The sequence below is a fragment of the Oryzias latipes genome, chromosome 17, assembly GCF_053564925.1.
Source record: "Oryzias latipes strain Hd-rR chromosome 17, Olatipes_Hd-rR_3.1".
Taxonomy (NCBI): Eukaryota; Metazoa; Chordata; class Actinopteri; order Beloniformes; family Adrianichthyidae; genus Oryzias; species Oryzias latipes.
In genome coordinates this window covers 2148596-2172710 of record NC_136253.1, presented here as the reverse complement: position 1 = coordinate 2172710, position 24115 = coordinate 2148596, and the positions used below count along the sequence as shown (strand labels likewise).

Sequence of the window (24115 nt, the reverse complement as noted above, 5' to 3'; positions counted from 1 at the left end):
AGGATCATGACCGTTAAATATTCTTGGGAAAGTTGGATCATTTGCATGAATACTAAGTTCTTGAGGGAGAATGGAAAATGCCTTCAAGGAAGTCAGATAATGGAAGTATTAAAATGTTACAGTATAATACAAGAGGCAATATTATGCCTTTCCTAAACCCCCACATCAACTGAATGAACTGCTCTAATGCTGCAATAAAGTCTCGCGCAGAGCTGCTGGGAGGGTGGGCATCAGTCATCCTTGATTGAATAAGAGCATGCAACTTCAATTAGCCTCCCAAAGCAAAAAAAAAAAAGGAAAAAGGAGAGGCTACTAAAAAAAAGTAGCAGATCAAGAATGGTTATTTTGACAAATAGAACGACTGAGTAATAGCTGTGTATTTCTCTTCAGAAGTCTATGGGATTTTGGCTTCTTGGAACCAGCGAGTACTTTGGAACATGAGGGGGGAAAGGTCACTCAGTCCAGTTCTCTTAGGCTCCGTTCACACTGCAGGGCTTAATGCTCAATTCCGATTTTTTGAAAAAAAAAAATTTTTTTTTTGCAAGGCCGTTCACATTTCCAATTAAATGCGAATTTTTGTGATCTCCTGTGTGACCGAGAAATGACCCAGAAGTGACCTGCATGCACAGAAGAGGGAGGAAGGACAGCGGTAATAAAAGAAGGTTTCCCCCAGAATAAATGCTATGGACTCTTTATTAACCCGTTCTGGAGAATTCTGGAGAAGCTAAGGGTCCGAACGGGGAAGTGAACACTGAAGGAGGAGCCGCCTCCGGTCCCCCGCACTTCTGACCACGGTCGGAAAGGAAATAAGTCATCGCGGGAAAGGTTCAACACCACACTCGGCCATTTAGCTGGAAATATTTTCAAAAACCGCCGGGTTGTGATCAGAGCCCTGGAGTTTGGCCTGAATAGAGCTGTCACCCCAAATAGTAATCAAATGGTGACCTCGCTTCCCTTCCAATGACTGATCTCAGCAGCATCGTCCACCATGGTTGATGTTTATGTTCTAGTTCCTGCCTTCTTCAACGCAGAATTATGACGTTTGTAGCGTATCTATGACGTACGGGTCAGATTCATGTGGCCTGGCCGTTCAGACGGAGGTCGCATTTCAAAAGATCGGATACGTATCGGAGTCAGGACCACATACTAGAGGCAAGATCGGGCCTAAAAAATCCAGCCCGACCCGAAACAGGCCCAGGCATTAAAGCCGAACTCGGTCCGAACCCGACCAATTAACTTGATTTGCAGGCCCGAGCCCAAAGCAAACCCGAAAGTTCAATTTATCCCATAGTATTTTTGGCAGAAAAAAAACGCCAGATTCCTTAAAGGTAAAATAATCTACATATTTTTATAATCATGAAAGTTATTTTCTTTCGAACAGAGAGTGGTCGCTACAGCCGAGCGCGTAGTCAAGCTCGCTGTTGTGGCATAGAGCAGTGTTTTTCAACCTTGTCTGAGCCGCGGCACACTTTAATCTTAAAAAAAATCCCGCGGCACACCAGCATCCCAAAATTAAAAAAAAAGGAGAAACTCATAGTCTGTATTGATCTACAGCCCCTCCACAGTCTCACGTGCATTTTTGAGATAATTGTGTCAGAAAAAGCTGGAAACTGCAGCTGTTTTTTTTCTAAAAGATGCAATAAAAGTTAAGTTAGAAGATTTAAAAAATGTTTAATGTGTGTTCGTTGGTTTCAAGACGTTTAACAAAAGATCTCCTTGTGCGCTGTCACTCTCACAACCCAATGCATCATGGGAGATCCTTCTTTCTCTTTCGGCTTTTCCCATCAGGGGTCGCCACAGCGAATCATCCTTTTCCACCTCACTCTATCATGGACATCTTCTACCCTAACATTAGCCAACTTCATGTCCTCTGTTAAGACATCCATATATCTCTTCTTTGGCCGTCCTCTTGCCCTCCTGCCAGGCAGCTCCATCTCCAACATCCTTCTACCAATATATCCACTATCCCTCCTCTGAACATGTCCAAACCATCTCAGTCTGGCTTCTCTGACTTTGTCGCTAACACAGGCAACATGAGCCGTCCCTCTGATGTACTCGTTCCTTATCCTGTCTAACCTGGTCACTCCTAAGGAGAACCTCAACATCTTCATCTCCGCTACCTCCATCTCAGCCTCTTGTCTCTGTCTCACTGCTACCGTCTCTAACCCATAGAGCAGAGCTGTTCTCACCACTGTCTTGTACACCTTTCCTTTGAGTCTTGCTGACACTCTTCTGTCACACAACACTCCTGACACTTTCCTCCAACCGCTCCAACCTGCCTGCACTCGCCTCTTCACCTCTTTTCCACACTCCCCATCACACTGAACTGTTGACCCCAAGTACTTAAACTCCTGCACCTTCTCCACCTCAGCCCCCTGTAACCTAACGCTTCTACCTTGATCCCTCTCGTTCAGACACATGTATTCTGTCTTACTACGACTGACCTTCATGCCTCTTCTTTCCAGAGCAAACCTCCACCTCTCTAGCTGTTCCTCCACCTGCTCTCTACTCTCACTGCAAATTACAATGTCATCCGCAAACATCATTGTCCAGGGAGATTCCTGTCTTACCTCGTCTGTCAGCCTGTCCATCAGCATAGCAAACAAAAAAGGACTCAAAGCTGATCCTTGGTGTAGTCCCACCTCCACCTTGAACTCCTCTGTCTGACCTACAGCACATCTCACCACCGTCATACTTCTCTCATACATGTCCTGAACTACTCTGACATACTTCTCTGCCACTCCAGACGACCTCATACAGTACCACAGCTCCTCCCTCGGCACCCTGTCATACGCCTTCTCTAAATCTACGAACACACAATGCAGCTCCTTCTGACCTTCTCTGTACTTTTCCATCAACATTCTCAAAGCAAAAATGGCATCAGTGGTGCTCTTACGGGGCATGAAACCATACTGCTGCTCACAGATCTCCACCTTCTTCCTAAGCCTGGCTTCCACTACTCTTTCCCACAGCTTCATTGTGTGGCTCATCAACTTTATTCCTCTATAGTTGCTGCAGTTCTGCGTGTCACCCTTGTTCTTAAAGATCGGAACCAGAACGCTTCTCCTCCATTCCTCAGGCATCTTCTCACTCTCTAGAATCCTATTGAACAACCTTGTTAGAAATTCCACTGCTGTCTCTCCTAAGCACTTCCATACCTCCACAGGTACGTCATCAGTACCAACGGCCTTTCCGCTCTTCATCCTTTTCAGAGCCTTCCTAACCTCATCCTTTCCAATCTCTGCTACTTCCTGCTCCACAACGACCACATCTTCCTCCCTTCTTTCCCTGTCATTTTCCACGTTCATCAGCTCCTCAAAATACTCCTTCCATCTTTTCTGTACACTCTCCTGGGTTGTTAGCACCTTTCCATCTCTGTCCTTAATCACCCTTATCTGTTGCACGTCCTTCCCATCTCTGTCTCTCTGTCTGGCTAGCCTGTACAAGTCCTTCTCTCCTTCCTTTGTGTCTAACCTGTCATATAGCTCATCGTAAGCTTTCTGTTTGGCCTTTGCCACCTCTCTTTTCACTCTACGCTGCGCTTCCTTGTACTCCTGTCTACCTTCCTCAGTCCTTTCTACATCCCACTTCCTTTTAGCCAACCTCTTCCTCTGGACGCATTCCTGTACTTCCTCATTCCACCACCAAGTGTTTTTACCGTCTTTCCTCTTTCCAGATGACACACCTAGCACCTTCCTACCTGTTTCCCTGATAATCTCTGCTGTAGTTTCCCAGTCATCTGGAAGCTCATCCTGACCACCCAGGACCTGTCTCAACTTCTGCCTAAATCCCTCACAAGTTTCTTCATTCTGTAGCTTCCACCACTTGGTCTTCTTTTCTGTTTTCCCTCTCTTCTTCTTCCTGACCTCCAGAGTCATCTTACACACCACCATGCGGTGCTGTCTGGCTACACTCTCTCCTACCACCACTTTGCAGTCAATAACCTCTCTCAAATGACCTCGTCTACATAGGATGTAGTCCACCTGGGTACTCCTACCTCCACTTCTGTATGTCACTCTATGTTCCTCTCTCTTCTGGAAGTAAGTGTTGACTACAGCCATTTCCATCCTCTTCGCAAAGTCCACTACCATCTGTCCCTCCAGATTCCTTTCCTTCACACCAAACCTGCCCATCACCTCCTCATCACCTCTGTTGCCCTCACCAACATGCCCATTAAAGTCTGCTCCAATAACAACTCTCTCTCCTCTGGGAAAACTCTCTATGACCTCATCCAACTCACTCCAGAATCTCTCCTTCACTTCTAACTCACAGCCAACCTGTGGCGCATACCCACTGACTACATTCACCATCACCCCTTCAATTTCTAACTTTAGGCTCATCATCCTGTCTGAGACTCTTTTCACCTCTAGAACCCTGTTTCCAAACTCCCCCTTCAGAATCACTCCTACCCCGTTTCTCTTCCTATCAACACCATGATAGAACAGTTTGTATCCTCCTCCAATACTACGTGCCTTGCTGCCCTTCCACCTTGTCTCCTGCACACACAGTACATCTACCGTCCTTCTCTCCATCATGTCTGTCATGTAGTGTAAAAACTGCGAGAAAACGGCAGAAAGACTCGCGTCTCGGAGCTTCAGTGTTTTGTTCACTTGTTCCACGGTCTGATACCGGATTCTGTGGAAAGCTACACCGCTAAAGACGAGCTTTAGCTGGTATTTTTGTTAGAACTGAGCGACTTTACGAGCTAAATCGGGACAAGGAAGTGAAGACTTTAACCACTTCTAATTGGTCAGACTGATGACGTGTGATTAAGCCCCCCAAGAATGATTGGTAGAGACAGTTAAAGCGACGGGACTTTTCCAAAATACAGCCGAAGGTGCAGCTGAATCGTGGTACAGTCATTCTTATCAAATGTCTTTAATAAAATAAAATAAACGCAAAGAAAAAGTATTTTATGATCTTTTATATTCCTAACTACTCAGTGTTTAATCAGGGCCTGTTTGGATGAACACAGAGCTGAAATCCTGGAGATGGGAAATGTTTTTAGATCAGTTAATGAGGGCAATTTTCCACGGCACACTTGACCATCTCCCACGGCACACTAATACACACAGAATAAGAGGCCAGACAAAGAGAGTGAAAGACAGATCTTGATGCGCACTCGCTTCATTACGCGGAGAAATTCTGCAGCCGCAGTGCGTGTTTGCCTTTTCAGTTCCCCTGTCTTATCAGGGATACCTAAACAAAATAGATGCAGACTTGAGGAGGGAAGATTACATTCATGACACGTGCGCAGAGCTGCGGGTGGCCGGCGCCCCCCTCTTTCTGCCAGTTGCTGGACCACAGTGTATGTCAATCAACAGTGGGCTGGTGACAGGTGGGATAGAGGGGGCGGGGTCTACCTGTGTGTGTGTGTGTGCGCGTTCGTGCGGTAACCGTTCTGACATACAGGATTAATAAAGAGCTGTTTGACAACCGCCCGCCTAAGGAGCTTCTTTGCAGCCATTAAAATATGTTTATTAAAAAAGTCAGCGAGAGAGAAGCCCGAACCGAACCGACCCGAACGTAATGATTGTCATTTAGTGCCTGACCGGGTCGGGTTCTGACTCGGGCTCGGGCTTAAGATCTTACACCTACCACATACCCAAGTGATCTGGGTCACTTTTGAAAAGATGGGATCTGTATCGTTCAGACTGTCATGAAAAGATCAGATCCAGGTTGCACAGGAGCAAAGAAAATCGGAATTGGGTCGTTTCAGCACAGTGTGAACGTAGCCTTATACAGTCAATGGATCCAACCCAGTTTTGGACTGTAGGAGGAAAACAGAGTGCCTGAAGAAAACCCACGCATGTATGAGGAGAACAAACTCTACACAGAAAGGTAACAGCCAGGATTTGAACCAGGCCCTTCTCGCTGTAAGGCAAGGGGACCCTTCCACTGCTCCACCAGCTTTTAGCTTATCAGAATACCTCTCTGAATGAGTTAAAATGTTGCCCTGTATCAATTTTATGCACACCTTTCACAATAAAAAGACCTCTAAGTGTGCAGTAATGGCTTTTCTCTGGGTTTAGGGAGTTTACATTTCAAATTTCCAAAAACTAAATCTTTGTACCTCAAATTTCCTCTAAAAAGAAACGGTGACCTCTGAGCTATTAGATTCTTAAGATTTCCATTGAAACAATTTTTTTTAATCACATTCACCCAAACAAACAAGTAAATAAAAACTAAATAATTATAAACAACTCCCTCTTTAGTTTTTGTTTTTTGATAGAAGCTGATATTACGGGAAATATTGTCAGTTTTTTTCCTACTATTGAAAAGCAGGAACTTATTTTCAATGTCCCCATCTGTGGCAGGCATCAAGCTCTAAGTGGGTCAGCTGTAGGTAAATGAGGAAAAATGATACCGGGCTCCGAGGTTTGCTGGGCACAAGTAAGACAAAGCAACAAAATGTAATATGTGCAAGTGGACAGTAATTGAATTTCAAAGATGCATACTGCTGTTTTCCATACAGCCCACCAGCATGACCAGGGCAGGACTCTATTACCATTGAAAGTAGTCTGGAAGCCTGACTGAAGCCTGATAATATAAAAACAAAGAGACTTTAGACTTTTGGCGTATTTCAAAATAAAATGATTTACGCTTTAGACTAGAAGTTTGAAGTTGAAACTAAAAATGGTCTGTTAAAAAAATAGTGTGGGAGAAAAACCAAGGTTTCACGGGAAACAATAAAAGCGTCAGCTGACATAAACAAAGCCGAAGGTGTTGCACTGTCGGGGGCTCTAATTGAGAGGATGCTCGCGTGTTGCAAGACAAAGGCAGAGGAACCCACGCTCCTGATTCCCACACTGTCCCGAGCTTCATGAACAATGCTGGCTGGAACGCTCCAGGTCCAGGACCTCGTCAAAGCTCTGCCTAAACGCTTGAAACCCTCAACCAGGGGTCTGAGCCATTTGGGCTTGTTTCTCACTGATCAACACCAAATAAGAGGCACAATGTCTTCTTCCACCCTTTTTAAAAATGTGGTAATTGATTTGCATTTGTATCATTGTTACTTTTTACATATATCCATCTATGATCCTCAACTACTTTATTCCATTTGAGGTTACGGGCTGCAAGAGCTTAACTTAGTTACAGTTGGGCAAAGGTGGCTTACAGAGAAAAAGCTCTCTAAATGTAAAATTGTTTTTACTTTTAACATAACTTCCTTTTAAAATAAAAGTCCACATAGTATCATCCCACTGAAGCTAATGTACTCCCATAAAAAGTTTGAAACAATGCAAGTCAAAAATGACATTTTCATTTATTTCTTAACTTTGGTGAGCTGTCATCCTTTTCTCTGCTTACTACTGATGGTACATGGTGTACACGCGTTCAGCACTTTTCCACCTTCCTTGAAGACCCAAAGTGTTTTACAGTCACTGTCCCGGTCACCCATTCACACACTTCACTGCAGAACACTTACACCAACCTATAATCACCAGAGCCAAAGCAGGGTTCAGTGTCTTGCCCACAAGACGCACGGATGGGCAGGAATGGGAATCGAACCAGCGATCTTCCGGCTTACCTCTGTCAGTGATCTTAACTTGAACATGAACTTTATTGGTTAGGTTCCAGACTCCTGCCCTAAATTCTTCTGATGAACCTGATAAACCTTCTGATGATAACAATAAGGGTTTATAACACATGATAAATTTTATTTTTAAATTTTATTAAAATTCACAAATTTTCCCATTACAAACCAAAAACAACAAACGCTGTAAACCATTTTGATTTGAAACAATGTCATAAAGACTTGTACAAAAACACACCTGTCTGAGTGTGTTTGTGTGTAGAAAGACTTTGTGTTTAGAGCAATTAGGACCCAAGTGTGTTTCAGGACAGAAAGGTGGTTTAGTGTGGAACAACGTTTCCCCCCATCACCAACATCCACTGTGTGGGCTGATATTTTATCACACAACTGTGACTCTGCTTGTGCTAAATAACAACCACAACAACAACAACAAAAAAACACATGCTGTCCCACTCAGAGAAATATTTAGTGACATAAACATGTAAAAACAAAATACTTATTATTTTTATAAGCTTCCCGTTGCTCCATTGGACTGTTCTGGTAATCAGAACTTCTAAAACTGTTAAACCAAGTACACTTGGGGTGCAGTGTGCAGAAGCAGAGGGGACAAAATAAATACTTAAAATATATGACAAGCGATTTCATCATCTGTAAAGACTTTGAAGGATTTGTTCGCTAAGGATTACCCCTCGTTGCTCCAGAGTGCACTAATTATCCCTCTGCAGAGGCTTGAAGCTCCATAATGAATACATGCCAGTTTAAAAGCACAAAAGTCTGACTTTGAACTTTAAGAAAAAAGGCACAGTAAAAATAGAGACAATCCATGGAGGTGGGGGGCGTGTCGGCGTGGATTTCTGACAGACAGAAAAAGGGGCGATGGATGGGGGGGGGGCGGGTAAGTTGTGTCAGATGGGTGAGGTTAGTGGTGTCAGGAGGTGTGAAAGCTCCTGCATGCAGACAGTTAATGAATAAGCCTGGAAGGCTGGCGGAGGTTAATGGAGATCCTGAAGTGGGAGCGGCATCCTTTTTGTTCGTGGAGGGGTTAGTGATGGTTAGCACTGGATTCCGGTTAGCCACGGGTACTGACTGACTTCATTCCTGACAGTCAAAGTGAAGCCTTCCCCTGGGGTGGAGTTCACACACTCACCCAGGACTGTTCAAAGCTGTAGGTTCTTCTGCGATCATCTGGGTCATCTGGGACGTTCTGGGCCTGCTGGAACTCCTGCCGCAGCTTCTGTATCCGGTCGTGGTTGCTAGGAGTTAACCGGTAACTAGGGAGAGAGAAAGGGGAGCGGAAAGATAGATGAGTGTGAGAGGGCCATTGTGAACGAGTGACCTGGTTCCATCAGCTGTGCCGGAAACGGACCCCAGGACGGCGTTGTTTAAAGTCCAACGCCCTTCCTCCATGAATTGATCAAAAGTTGACACATATAGACTCAACCCATATAAAACACGGAGCGTGATAAGTGAGCACGGAGCCCAGAGCCAGCTCACAGCCCAGCCACCAGCAATATGAATCAACCTAATGTGTCTCTGATGTATTATTCATAGCAATGAACAAAGACTAGTGGTGAACAGTGAGCAGCACCGCGGCACCCCAACATCCCGGCTTCCCCCGGCTGCCTCGTATCATTCGGCTGCTGGCCTGTTATTGTGCTGTGCAGACCCGCAGTGCTCACAGCAAACAGGGCTGCCGATGCTGCAATTTCTCATGCTACAATGAACAAATACACTGCTGCCTGCAAAATAAAAGCAGTGTTAGGGGCTAAAATGTTCAGCTATTAAATTTTGAACGTTCTTTTAGACATTTGGGCTGTTAGCTCAGAGGGTGAGGAAGGCAAAAGGTTGGATTAAATGAAATACTAATGTGTTTACTGTTCTCGTCAATATTGTTTAAAGATTGAAATGACTCAAACTCTTTCCAAATGGTTTATACTGTTTCACTGAGATACATGAAAGTGAAATCTTTCGATTTTAAAAACAAATACAACAAATTTAACACAATTCTAACAGTCTTTTCTAATTGTAACTTCTTAGTTTTAAAGACTGCTGCACCTTTTAGTAGCTTTAAATTCATTAGTTGTAATTTGTTGTTTTTTAATTACTATATGATGCTTTTTATTTATTATTTGTAAAATAAACACTTTAATTTATTGCTTTTAATGACCAAATCATCCACTTTTCAGTTATTAGCTGCAAGTTATGTACTTTTGTTTTTATGAATGATGCACCGACCTAAGAACACTTCTAAATTTGTACATGTGACACTGACAAATAAAACATCTATGGTTTTTAACATGCAAAATATTTTCACGTAGCAGAAATGGTCACAACACGAGAATCTGGATGTGATCATCTTTCAAAATAAAATGCTAAGACAGATAAGAAAAGAAAAAAAAACAAATCTTAGTCTGATTCTGTTGCATTGCCAGCTGTATTTGTTGTATTACCCAGACAGAAAAAGCTAGAAGCAGTCGGCCTGGTTAAAGACCAGGAGCATGTCAGACACAATCCTGCTAATCTCCATGACATGCAACACTCCCTCTGCCTCTTTAAAGCACGGCTGACCTAATGAATGCTGCCCGTGTGACCCAGCAATGACGGGTCACAGCCTTCATGTAAGGTAAGGTAAGAGACGTCAAAGGATGACAAGCTAAAGGGAAAAATGTGGGAAAAGGCCGGGACTTGTCCGGCTTTACATGCAATTGTCAGATGACAGACACTGGCTCTCCAGAGACAGCGGTTCAGCTTTTTCATCAAAAGTGTATCATCATTAGTGCTACCATGAGAGACTGAGAAGAGCTCAGATAAAGGGCTCAAACATCTTGAGTCCTCCAGTTGGCAAAACTGTTGTAAATCAATCAGAGAAAGAGCAACACGGAAAAACAACTTTCCTGCCCCCAAAACCCCAGGGACGGAATAACAGCACGCTGAAATTCGCTCTGCGATGAGCACAATCCCTCTAACAGACTCACTCGATATCTGCCACCGCGGGATGAGGCTGAAAGGTCACAGCGAGGCTTGGTTGAGTGGGCCATCTATGGGACTCAATAAGAGGGCCGTGGCGCCACAGATGCATCCTGCTTTTCACGCTCACCCGTGCGTCCTGAGGAGACGCTGCCCGTCTCAGCCTTAATCCAGAGCAGGAGCGGGCAGCTTTAAGACACTGCTAATGCTTTAATGCGTTGTGCACACTGAAGCATGATGAGGAGCGACCATAAATAAAGCTCCAAAAAAGATCTGAGAGGAAAAAGTGTATCGCTAAATAACAGGATTTTGTTAAAAAATAAAAATAACATAATAACATTTTTAGGACCGTAGCAAACAAATATATGTTACTTTCTAATTCTTTTATCTTTGTTTAATCTCTTGTGGATTAATAATCTGTTTTGATTTATTCTAGAGCAAAACAAATCTGCTGATATGTAAATGCCTGTCAAGATACAACTGTAAGAACTGTTCTGTTTTTCAGAGCAATTAATACAAAGAGAATTAATATCAGTATACAGCCCCAGAAGACGTTTCCAGGCTACTTTAGAATAACGAGTGGCTACCAGCCTCATGAACCTTCATCTTGGTTTTTACATGATTTACATAAACTGACAAACTAGTTCAGTTAGAGTCAAACATTGATGCCTTAGGACAGATCACATTAGTTAATAAAGATGAAAGGATGAACAAAAACATTTAACAAAGGAAAGCATTTCCCTATGATGCTAACTGACCAACGGCTCTTTCTGAACAAGCATTTTATACAAAAAGCTTTAAAAAACTAAACAAAGATATAACCTCTCGTCTCTATCTTTGCAACAAAAGATTAAGATTGAAAACACTTTACATTGGATCCAACCAGTCTTCACTCATATTTACAGGAAAACAGGCATATTAGTGACCACTTTTACTTAGAGCAGCTCACACGCTAACGAAAAACATTTTCTTTTGTCCTTAAGCCTTTAAACAACAAAGCTTTAGTTCAAATGTTACCATTCTTTGAACTACCATTGCTCTTCAACCGTTTACCAATTCACAAAATCCCAGCGGATTCTAAAGTGGAGAAAAGCAGTTATGGGCTGATATGCAAAACTTTACAGCAATGAAGTGTTTAAGCAATAAAGTCTTTACGTAACCAAACGTCAATCAGCTTTGCATTGATATGCAACACTGTATTGATGTAAAGACAATATGCAAAGCCACTTTGCTCCGCGCCAGAATTCCCATTGATCACGAAAATGGTAGAAGAGTTCCGGTACGTCAAAGAGTTTTTCATTTACATGTCACTGGCATCACCGCCTGTCTTATAAAGTTATGTCTGATTTGAATATATAAACATGTGGGGCCAGGTCAGTGTATGAAAATAACCTCTAGGTGTCTTTTTACAATCAATCTAAAGTGACACAACTTCACAGCAGAAATTCAGGTATTTGTTCTCTGTCTCCAAGTTTTTCTAACCTCTCTGGTTAGATCCTTTCTAAGAACGGAGGTTAATTTATTTGAGCTTCATCATTTGATTGCTTAAATAAACACCTCTTTAAACCAGAACACACTGGTTTTATTCCACTTCATGACCCCTTTTGTCCAGAAAAGTATTTATTGAGGTGGTGAAGCCTTACCCAGAGTGGAAACAAAAGTAACAAACGGATCAAACACAAACAAATAAGGTTTTTCCTAGATGTCAGAAGACACACAAGCAACAAGCCGGCTTTTAACATTTTCATTTTGGTTACCATTTATTTAAGATCACAAACTACTCACAAGGTTCTTATAGAATTTTCGGGACTTCATGTTAACTGAATCAATACGAGCTGGAGGCCCTAGGAAGGTCTATAGCTGAATTTAAAAGTTTTGAAATGTTTTGAAATTTTCTGAGAAATGCCCCTCACTGGTGCCAATAAAAAAACATTTGCAAAATTTTTCTTCAAAACATAAATTTTAAGCATAATTGACAGCTTTTGGACAGAAAACAGTAAATTTAAAAGTGAAGCCATTTAACCCTTTGACGCCTGAATTCGTTTTAGCTTCAAAAGTAACATTTCTCAGATGTTTTTGTTGTCATGTAGATGCTAACTTTTGGTCAATTTGATTTACAAAGGGTTTGATGCTTATTTGCATCAATAGGTATTAAGGGGTTAAACAGGGGTAAACAGAATAAATAATTAATCATGTATCCTTTTTTCTCGACACTTTCTAAGGAAACTCTTTCACAACTTTTTTCATTTTCCACAATTCCAATTCCAAGATTTGGAATTCCGAACAATTCCAAATCTAAGCTAATTCCAGCCATTTACCTTGCAGTATATAGATGTTTTTCTTTAAGTATTATTTACCCAGGCATCAATTATTTGTCTTGCATCAACAAAGCTGCATGGATTAGATTATTCATGGTAATTAAAGAGAAAAAAATCTAAAGTTGGAGGAAGAAAACAAAGTTTGGCTTCAGGCTCAGATGGATGGAAGTCAGAGAGGCCTTCAATGTTTTTCTTTGTGTGGGAAAATGATACAAGTTTGTGAGATTATGTCTAACCCAAAGTTTATTCAGTGAATGTGGACAAATATGATCTTTTTTGTTGTTTAGGTCACTCTGAAGGCTAAATCTGTTTCCATTTCTTCTGAAAACACTTCTTTGAGCATCAAAGCTCAGGAAGCTTCTTGTAATTTTGCTGTCTCCATCATTCTTTTCTCTTTGAGAAAACTGCTGACAAAAGGTGATCAGAACCTGAAATACTTAGATGGTAATGAAAAGAGTTTCTCCTTGAAGGAAAGCTGTTTTAAAGTGATGCACCCACACATTAATTTCATGCCCATGAAGCAGCAGTGATTCACAGAAGCTCAGTGAGTCATGCATCTTTAGAAAACAAACTTTTGTGGCTGAGGTCAAAGGCATGAGAGCTTCATCTATCACCGGAGAAGAGGCCGCTGTAATGGGATTAATCCAATCTGCCCTCATGGCAGTGACACTGCTTTCAGAGAGAAAGAGAGGAGCCATGGATGATTCCATCTCCAGGAAATGGCAGCGGCAGCTGATGGACCCTAATCCTGCAGATTAAAAGTGAATGGGCTCTTTCAGAGCAGCTCATAAACAGACCGGGAGCAGCAGCCAACTAAAGATGGACCTGGGTTTTACAACTTCTGATCTGGACTTTGTGACAAAATCTAACTCTTGCACTAGAAGCGGAACACCAGGAAACAGCTGGACACACCCCATAAAGACCATCACGCTGAGTGAGGAGGTCGGTTCCAACCAGGGTGACCTTGAGGAAACAAGAGCCCTATTGTTGGTTTTACACTGAAAAGTGCCACATAAGTCTTTCTCCAATAAACTCATTTATTGAGGCTGATTTAATAAAATCACTCCTAACTCCTGATTATAGATGGATTGAAATGTTTGATATGCCAACCAATTCATCTGCCAGTAATCCTCACCTCAAAATAACCAACATTTTTAATTAAAAGCAGCCATCTTAATTAAAGATTTAATTAAGCACGGGTAGTCGAGGGAGAGATGTGACTGTTGTGCTGACTAGCTTCCTCCAGCCTGTTAAATAAACATGCCCCAACGCCGTGATACGGGCTGAATAAGAAAATAAGAGTACGGTGTGATTATGTGTGAATGCAGCAGCTGTGGAGGTTCATTCCTGGAGTCTTATCAGGTGAACTTCACAGCAGCAGCAGCAGATTTTCTCAGCTGTGAAAAATGAAGCAGCGATGCTGGAAGCGATAAACCGGATCGATTGATCGAAGGCTAAAAGAAAGACTGATGCTCCTGAGAAACCGTGTCCATGGATTACATTCCAACCCCATGCCATAGTGGACCAATGTCTTTGTTGCAAAAAAGTTTCTTGCAGTTTTTTAAAACATAAAAAATAAGATGCATAAGTTTTAAAATACTTAATATTTCAAAATAAAATTAACATTTTTTTTTTTCATTTTTAATAGTGTGGCACCCATTAATGCCTAAATTTTTGATTGAAAAACTGTAAACGACATTAGGCTGCGTGTACTAGTTCTTTCCATGTACTATCATAACAAGTGGATTTGCTAAATTATTAGAGGTGTAAAGTATGCAAAAAAAAAAAAGTATGCAAAAAACTGAAAAATGTAAATGTTCCCTGCAAGTCATCTGCATTGATGCAGGTGTCGCATTAAAGGCAAAACTTTACAGAAACGTGACTGGGATTTTTATGAAAAAAAGCATAGAATTTACAAAACTTGGTTTGACATCACAGATTCTTTGGGGACTGAATATTTTTCCTGGCAAATATGTGCTATTTGTGTTGAACGGTGTAGTTTTTTTCTTGTATCTATACATTGCATGCAGTGTCACCAATCCCCCCCTCCATCATGGACCATCTGCATGCTGAACAAGGTGGCGCTGGGTTCGGTCATCACAGCCTGGGTCACAGCAGCATGATCTCAGTCTATGGAGTTAATTCACTCACAATAATCAGAAATGCACACAACCTGTTTCACAAATACACACTCGGATTTACAACTTTAATCTTACGCAAACGTTCAATATGAATTTGGAAATGCGCATGTTGTGTTTCACAAATGCACACTAAATGTTTCACACATGCACAATACGTGTTCCTCACAAATGTGCACGCTGTGTTTCACAAAAACATAGTAAAGTTTTCAGAAATCCACAATAGATGCTTCACAAAAATAATTTTTAGGTATACTTCTAATATGAACTCACAGATTGTGCAAATTTTAGAATGTGCATTCACAAACCCGCTCTCATTTGTGAATCTCCCTACATTTGTGAGAGATTTCTCTGCGGTGAATGTTGAGACCCCCTTCACGCTGCAGGTCAACTAATGTCACCATTAATGAATCTGTCAATCAAACTCATCAGCAAAACAGGCGTGGTGGCTTTCAGCCAATCGAATGGCCCCTTAGACTTTCTCCAGCTTTCACATAGGTGACAAATGGCCCCGCCCATCTTTGATCCTGTACCAGTCGGTCGTGAGCTTATTGCCTCCGGTCTTCAAAAATGACCGGCTTGTGCAGCTTTCCAGTGGACTTGGAAGCCAGGCAACAGTGGTTGAATGCAGTTGGCACTGAATCCAGTGAACTGTGTCCTGGTGATGGGATTTGCTATGAATGTTTCACTCAGGATAAATGCTAATACTTTATCCTTATGTTAGCTATGCTGCTAGTGTCCTGGATCATGAGGAGGTGGAAGAGAAAAATCTTCAACTTCCACAGAAGGTTCTGTGGAAAAACTGGCGTCACTTTGTACCACTCTCCATATTAAAGACGCAGCGTGACTACGTTACCTCAAGCCAACCTCTCTGTCAATCACAGATCACCCCCCCCCCCCCCCCCCGTTTTTTTCTCTCCACTCTTCAAATCAGGGCTGAGAGTGGAGTCAGCCTCCAACTGTCCTGTTGCATTACCCCTGCACTACCCCTTTTGTGAAACAGCGTGCACATCTGTGAGAAACACTTATTGTGCATGTGGGAAACATTTAGTGTGCATGTGTGAAACACAACGTGTGTTTTTGAAACACAACATGTGCATTTCCAAATTCATATTGCACGTTTGCATAAAATAAAAGGGTGTGTGTATTTGTGAAACAGGTTGTGTACATTTCTGATTATTGAGACAGAATAACTCCATAACTTAATCAATGAACTTAATGAATTAACTCCATATGAGTCAACTTCTTGAAATGTATGTGTATTTGTTGTTTGTCTGATCTTGTTCCAGATGTACTGGAACTAAATTTCCCTGTTGAAGGATTAATAAAGTACGTTTGAATTTGAATTTGGATGCATTGGAGTATGATTTTAGTTTTACAGACAGTTTTTTTATGTATTGTGTCTAAGAAGCTAAAAAATATTAGTGCAAAAATATGGTCAATAACCCTCTTTATAAACTTCAATTGTTAAAATGCAATACCCTAGAAATCACTTTTAAAGTTTTTGCTCCTGATAAACTTGTATCCACTGACAAAACTAATATTAAATATTAAATAATATTTAATATCAAACATTTCCACTTTGTTTTTTTTAATTTCTTTTTCAATATATTTTACTCATATTTCATTTTATGACACATTAAATTGGTTGAAGGGGTTTGGGAGGGCATGCTGTGTATTTTATATTTTCATGTTTTAATAGTTTTAAGCATGTAAAGCACTATATGTTGTTGTTACTATTTGAAAAGTGCGTCATAAAAAAACTTTGATTTGATCTGATTTAAAATTTTGATTCATTTTAAATGGTCAAAAATTATCTAAGATAAAAACTGAATAAAATGTTTTGATAAAAAAACTGAAATAATGCTAAAACAGACAATCCAAGATTTCCTTGGACCTCCACAATAAAACAAAGTTGAGGCTCTAAAGTTTAGAGTTGGTTGGTTAATCTCAGGCTTACTGGTGTTGTGTTCATACAGAGGAAAGATTAGAAGGTCAGAGGGGTCCTCATGTTGTTACCACTGAGCCTCTCATTAGCCATAATTCGTCTCCACACTGGATTACTTGGACTTAACCTCGTGACACTGGATAGAGTGACATCGATCCGCAGAAACATGGTAATTAGACGCCAATCGATACAATATAACAATACTTAGCAGCTCATTATCAACAGTTGCCATTTGTTTCATCACATCAACTGTCTAAACGAAACTAAAGTAGTCATTATGTTGACTAAATCTACAAATAGATTGAAAACTAAGCAAAAAAAAAGTCCAAGTGAGATTTCCTTTGGACATCCAAAGAATATCCACAGATATTTGGATATTATAACCTCCTTAAGAGTTCAAAAGACAAAACCTCAAGATAAACTTAACATTTTTCATCAAACATTTCCTTAATGGGGAAAAAGTTGCACAAATAATCCACTAAAAGTGCAATTTTCTGCAGCACATTAACCCTCAGATCTCATTTTGGAACAGCACCGTTCAGCCTCGGTGTCTGGAGTCCCACAGGGTGTCTACACTCGTGCAAAGCAGACAGTAAACACTGGAATCCATCTAAGGAAGGGATTGTATTCAATTGTTTTTTAGTTTTATGGGCCATCTTTATTTTTCCTGGGGCTCTTCTGGTCAGAGCGTCTGAGATGGTCATTTTTTTTCACTGGTATTAATGCGAGCTGTCTCTGTGTCTCATAAAGCAAGACGGGGAACTCTCCTCACATGTTAAGCTACAGCAACACTGGAGGCAGAGAACCCCGACAATTATTAACATAAAGCCCAACGTCATGGCCGCTCAAATCAGCATATTGATGGCAGCCTCTTCACTTAAAATCAAATAAATTGGACAGATTTTGATATCTGTAACACGTCTCTCAGACAGAGGGAAATGCATTTTACGTCACAGCCTAAATCCTATCAGACCGTGTGATGTGCCACATTTCAATGGTTCAATGTAACCCTTGTCAGGGCATTTTCCATCTGGCTTACAAGCAGCTCCACCTTTAAATTATGCAAGAAGTCTTTAGTCATGCCAGAATATAGGGATGAAATAGAAGAATAACTTGTGAATACTTCCAGTGAAAATACCAGGATGATGCAGAAAACCAAAAACTTCAACGAAACCCAAACATAAATCTGGAAACATATCGTTGGGACTCCGCTCTAGCATCTATGTGGTTTTGGAAGATTTGTTGTTTTTTTATTCTTCCGATCAAACAAACACCACATGAATGCAGCATTTCTCTAAGGTTTACATGAGGTACATCAAGTCGTTGGTGCAATTGGCTCTAAAATGAGAACAAAGTTTTAACCTAAAAACTCTAAAATTCTCTGTTTTTAAATATCATTTTCAATCCAAATGTTTTCATCCAGATTCCATGTTATTTCTTTCTCAATCCACACATCTGCTCCTGGTCCGGCCTTTCTACCCAATTTTACAACCCTTTGTGGCCCGTGAGTCAAAATAATTGCCCACCCCTGCCTTCGTGGGACCTAAGAGGCTTAGTACTGCACAGAAATCATCTGAACAAAAACACAGAAATTGTGTTTGTTCAACGTTATGTTTAAAAACACAATCTATTTCTGTTTCTACTTGGCCTCCAGGTTCCCATGGCAGTAGTAAGACATCATACAACCACTTAAACAGCTTAAAAACTGTATTTACTGCCCATTGTATCAGACAAAGCGCCACTGTTTAAAAACATAGCACAGCAAAGAAATCAAAGACAAAGAAGTGAGAAACATGTTGATACTTTGAGTTGTACAGTGATATATATTTCTAAGAATTAAAAAAAATCTACAGAAGCTTGTAAAATCCAAGACATGTACTAGTGGGCTTAAAAATGTTCTGGCCATTTCTGGACTAAATTCTCTTTTTATTGTTTTTATTTTATAAAAATCTTGGTAAAAGTCATGTGAAGCTTAATTTGATCATCATGAGCTATGTTTGAAAGCAACCATAACCATTAAGATAATAATGACTTCATTAAACTTCTAAAAGTACTCGGTCTGAAAATCTGGATCTTTTCTTTAAATTCATGTTTCTGTGGGAAGCCGGCTCTGTTAAGTTTCAGTTCTATCTTCCTGCACTAAATTGAAATGCTAAATAGGAGAATAGATGTGTGATCTTATCCACATTGCCTGTGCTTCCTGATCTAGCATACAATCACACTTGCAGCACCTTGATGCCCTGGTAAAAACAGCCCATAATCTCATCCATCAATGCCGGACGATAGTGTCCTCCATGCAGAGAAGTATAATGAATGATTTTCTGTTTTGTATTTTCTGATTTTTCTCTGTTGTTTTAAACTCATATCACTTTCAGGGGCTTTTCCTCTGAGACATAAACTTTCAGTGTGGTCTCCATCACAGCTCACTCACATCCAGACTTGAGGGTTAAGAGGTGACGGTGTCATCTGTGGACACCATTCAGAGTCAATGGACAGACACGAGCAGCATTTCGTCCTAATACAGCTGTCTATAATGCTGGCAGAACACTTGTCTGCGTCGTTCACAGTCACTCGTGGTGATTCAGCGGATCCAATCACCTGGAGAAACTGTAACCAGGCAACAAGGTTTTTTGAGTGAGGGGCATCCAAGTTGATGGCACTACCGCAAAGTATCACAACCATGTTAATTATTCCTCCTGTGTGTAAACATGGTTGTAAAGTAGACCCTTCTGGACCATTAACTTTCAGTGCAGCTTTTACAACTTTGCACAGGAGTGGAAATCCGTTTTCACTGTTTTCAAACAGGTTGAGCAAATCACTGGCAGAGTTTTGGAGCGCGGGAAGGAAGTGTGAGCAGAAAAGAGGGTTTTAAACCAGCCGGGAGAGCGTGCTGCCTTATCAGCTGTGGATTAGGGGGAGGCATTAGAGTCCATTTAGCTTTTTTACATTTATATAAGTTTGAGCTAAACTAAACAATAATAACGAGGACCGAATGAATTTCAGACTGAATGAGAAACTGCTTTTGTGGAACTTATCTTTTTAAAAACTTTTACAGTTTTCTTTTTGAATATTACATTTTTGTTGAACACGAATTTAAAAGTTGTTCTTTTTTTGTCGAATAAATAAAAATGCAGAAAAATATCATTTGTTTAAAGCTGTGTAGACCTGGGATGCTTCATTATTTGCAAAATTGGCTTAATGTTTTGGATAAATATAAAAAAATGTTACTTGTAGAAAAGTGAGGCTAAAATATGCATTTGAGGGGCAGAGCGACAGCAGCCAGTTGGCACAGGTTTAACAGCATGAAAGAAAAAAGAGGTCTTAATTAAGCACAGAAAAATAGGCTAATTGAATAGATTATAATCATGAAATTATCCCTGATGACTTGAAAGAAAAAAGATGTCTGCTTGTTTTGTTTTTATACAAAAGACTGAACTACACAACCCAGCAGGAGAGGAGGGCTATATTTGGCAACCAAAAAACCATTTCATAGCGGATGGATAACCATCCATTGACAGAAGACAGAAGTAATGGGAAAAAATGAAAATTGAAAATTGCATTATTCTTTGTCTTCTATGAAAGGCTGGTGCTTGTCTCCAGAGCTGGACAATTAATTTTGTCAAGTCCCGAAGAGATGAAATGGAGGCAACATTGAGAGAGAAAAGAACTTGGAGTAATTTCTGGAGTAGGGATAGAGGGTCCAGCCCTTATGGTTTTGTTCTTTTGTCGACTGCTGTCTGACGGATGGGTCTCTCACTTGTAATTGGAGCTCTACATAACATTTCCAGCCCAGGATGAGCAGCATCTGACAAATCATCATCTAAGTCAAATTAGGATCCATTATCATCAGCAGACAGGGGGCCTTTTACCTCTTGTTTCAGTTCTGCAGGGAAGCAAATGGAAGCAGAATCTTATGAAAGCAGGCAATTTTAGAGAAATAAGATGGAGTGTGTGGTGCCATTGCCATGGCAATATGTGCCCAAAATTCCAGGAAAACCACCATAGCTCAGGCTGGAATTTGGTAAAAGTAACAGTTTTTAGAAGTAAAATAGGATAAAAAGTATTTTAAAAAACTACTCTATGTATGTTTGGTATTAAATATCTGACATTTTTCACAAATACAATCTAATTATGTTTTTACCCTTTATAAATATTTGTGTCACATTTGATACACACATTTCTGAAACCCCTATCTCATTCACATGATCCAAACTTTCCCTAGTTTATCATCCTGTAGTTTATCATCCTGCCACTAGGGGCAGTAGAGGGGCTTTTCCTGTTCATTTCAAAATGGCTGCTTCCACTGTAGGTACCTTAACTATTCGGCCTGCAACAACCGTTCAGGGTCCTTCGACTAGTCCTGACGTCACATTATGTGATTGGCTGTCTGTTGGTCCGTTGTAAACAAGCAGAGCTCCGACATAGAGCGAGATTATCTTCTAAACGTGCTTTTATTATTATGATTATTATTTGGTGCATTGCAGTTGAATGGACTGCGGTCAGAACCCTTCTCCAGACCGCACACTGTTATCACAAAGCAGCTTCCCCGCCTGCAAACACGAAGCTACGAGGCTCCAGCTGCTCTGATCAGAGACACAGTTGTGGAGCAGCAGGTTCATTCTAACAGCCACAGATCTGTTTACAAAGTGGGTTGTGGCAAAATCTCTCTATAAACACTACAAAGAATAATGTCAGACACAACTTAAGAGGGAAAAGAACTTTGGGTTACAAAAGGAAACGTGAAATGAAAATATGTAGAGCCCGAGGAAATCTCCATGCTGCATAGTTTGACCAAGTGGGGCTACCGTAGTGTGAAAATGTCCTCAGTCGAAAGGATAGAAAAATGTGAACAGTTATATCATAACCACAATATTGACATTTTTGAACCATTTAATCCTATTTGGAAATTTCTTGAGAATATCTGCAAAAGCATTTGAAGGGAACTGTCTGGAATTAGGTCCAGTCAAGTTCCGACAGTCACTACAACAAGGAAAAGAAACAGGAGAGAGCACTGATTGCAGTTCTGTTTTGTGGTCCCGTCAATTTTCTGGTGTTTATCTGACAGAAGTCGAAGCCCTGATGTGTTTCATTGTTTTTTTCCTTTCTTTATCCAGAGGATCCAGAGGTTCACTGGAATAAACTGTGAATGAAAACTGTGACAAAGACAAAGCTTGACTAGATTTAATGTGATTACCTGACAGGTCAAGTTGCTTTATGTTTTTGCTTTTTTTAAATCTTGCTATTTGAGTTTGAAAGTCAGCAGAGCGTTTTATGAGCTAATTACAAACATATCAGCAGAACATGCTCTGTCATCCTTCTCTGAAGAGGAGCAATCGTTAAAAAACTGTTGTACTGAATCCCTAACCAATTAAAAGAAAAAACTCTTGTTTCTTTAGAGCAGGTCTGAAGCTCAGACAGCAGTACGACTCCAAATTCGTTCAGAGCAACAGATGTCAGAGTGGTTATATGTAACATCTGCTCTCCCAAAATCTCCATGCTTCTGCCGTCAGATCTGAGGAAATCCTGGGTGACCTCCCGCCCGTCCCCCACCAAAAGAATCCCACTGGACCAGCTGAAGCAGTAAATGCCACCTGGCTCTGCAGACACAAAGACTTTCCTGCCTCTGTACCAATGAGGTCCACTGTAAAACATGCGTAGCATCAGCAGGATGCACACTTCCTCCTCCAAATCCCACCAACTGACTTATTCCTCCACTTCAAAATAAAACTCAGTTATGCTGACATGTGCTGACATTTTACTCTGGAAGAAACATTAAGCAGATAGTGTCGAAAAAAGCACTTCAGACACAGAGCTTCTGCTGGATTCATTAGCCTGCTCAAACATGAAGTTGATTTGTAGAAATTTGAAATAACGTATACAAAAACTGTAAAAAAACAGTGAAGAACGTCTCAGCTCAAGAAAATAAAAAATACTAAACAAGCTTTTACTTTATTAATCTTGACAAGGTATAGGTGATTTGCAATACAAAATAAAACTTTCTTTTGTGCAAAGCTTGATTATGCCGTTCCACTTAGTACCAAACTATCGAATAATCTGCAATTTGTTTATTAAGATCCTCCCAATGCTGAGCTGCAATGAGACTTTGAATAATAATGAAGTTGTATTTTAACAGTGAAAGCATTTCAAAAATCTTAAAAATTTGCTAGAGAGTAAAACTAAATGAAATGCTTTTGTTAAAGTGGAAAAACAATTGTTTTTCTTAAACGGTTGAGCTTCTTGATCAGTCTGCTGATTGGCACATAAAAAACATTTAAATGGGGAAAAAAAGTTTAAACAGACAAACAAAAAGAAAAACGTAAAAATGTTCATTTTGTTCCATTGTCATTTATGTCTGCATCCTCCTTCTAGACTTTGTTGACGTCTTGATTAAACATAATTTTAGCTTCTTGTTTAAACCCAAATTAGGGCCTGAGTTACGGCACACCCAATAATGAGTGCCAAATTATGTGCACACACAAATAGTCTGCACATCCCATCTAATTAGGATTTAGTATTTCTTACGAAGACTGATTGCACACGAAATAACAGGAGCAACCACAATATTTAAATAAGGATTTATAGATTATGCCCGAACTTTAGAGATTACAGATAAATAGTGCAGGTTAAATCAATTCAGCTAAGAGTAGAGATTTAGTGCAAGGAATGGAGTTCAGCTTGGAGATGGTCTGACATCTATTATACATAAAATTCAGACTATTTCTAGGTCATGAGCGCATTGGCAGGAATTCTCATATTTCTGCAGCTGATCAGCCTGTACATGCACTAATGATGGTAATTAACACCTTCATTAGAGTGATTTAATATGGAGTACAGGTGAGGGCTCCTAAAGTCAGCTACCCCAGAGTGCAGCAGCTGGGGTTTTGGGAAGTAGAAGAGTGCAAAAGAGAGAAACCAGAAGAGTGTGCTGTGCAATACAGAAAAGTTTAAAATAAAAATCTGACAAATGGCAAAAAAGTGGGATATTGAAAAATACAATTGTCACCTGTAATTATTATGACTACTTCTTTTTAAGTGCTTAAATCATCCAAACATTGCAATGCTGTACATTCAATGGTTTTTGTTGGAAAATAATCTTTGCCTCATGGATTCCAAAGTATTCACATGGGCCAAAAAAGATGCTGTGCATCGCCTTTTGTTGTTTTAACGTTGCTTTGTAGTTAAGTAGTACCAGTTTGCACCCAACACTGTT

General features: G+C 40.5%; 1 protein-coding gene across 35 annotated transcripts in view; it reads right to left on the bottom strand.

Annotated features, from left to right (window-relative positions):
* Positions 1-24115, bottom strand: part of pard3ab (par-3 family cell polarity regulator alpha, b) — a 363970-nt gene that overhangs the window by 18202 nt on the left and 321653 nt on the right. For 31 of the 35 annotated variants that reach the window (XR_013650782.1, XM_078935589.1, XM_078935591.1 and 28 more), the window contains one exon: positions 8682-8805. Coding sequence is in view for 34 of the 35 variants with exons in the window: in XM_078935589.1 (XP_078791715.1) it covers positions 8682-8805 (124 nt within the window). In the remaining variant the exon portion in view is untranslated. Of the gene's footprint in view, positions 1-7651; positions 8806-24115 lie in introns of those variants that run through there. The other 4 variants (XM_078935609.1, XM_078935611.1, XM_078935612.1 and 1 more) reach the window with 2 other exon arrangements.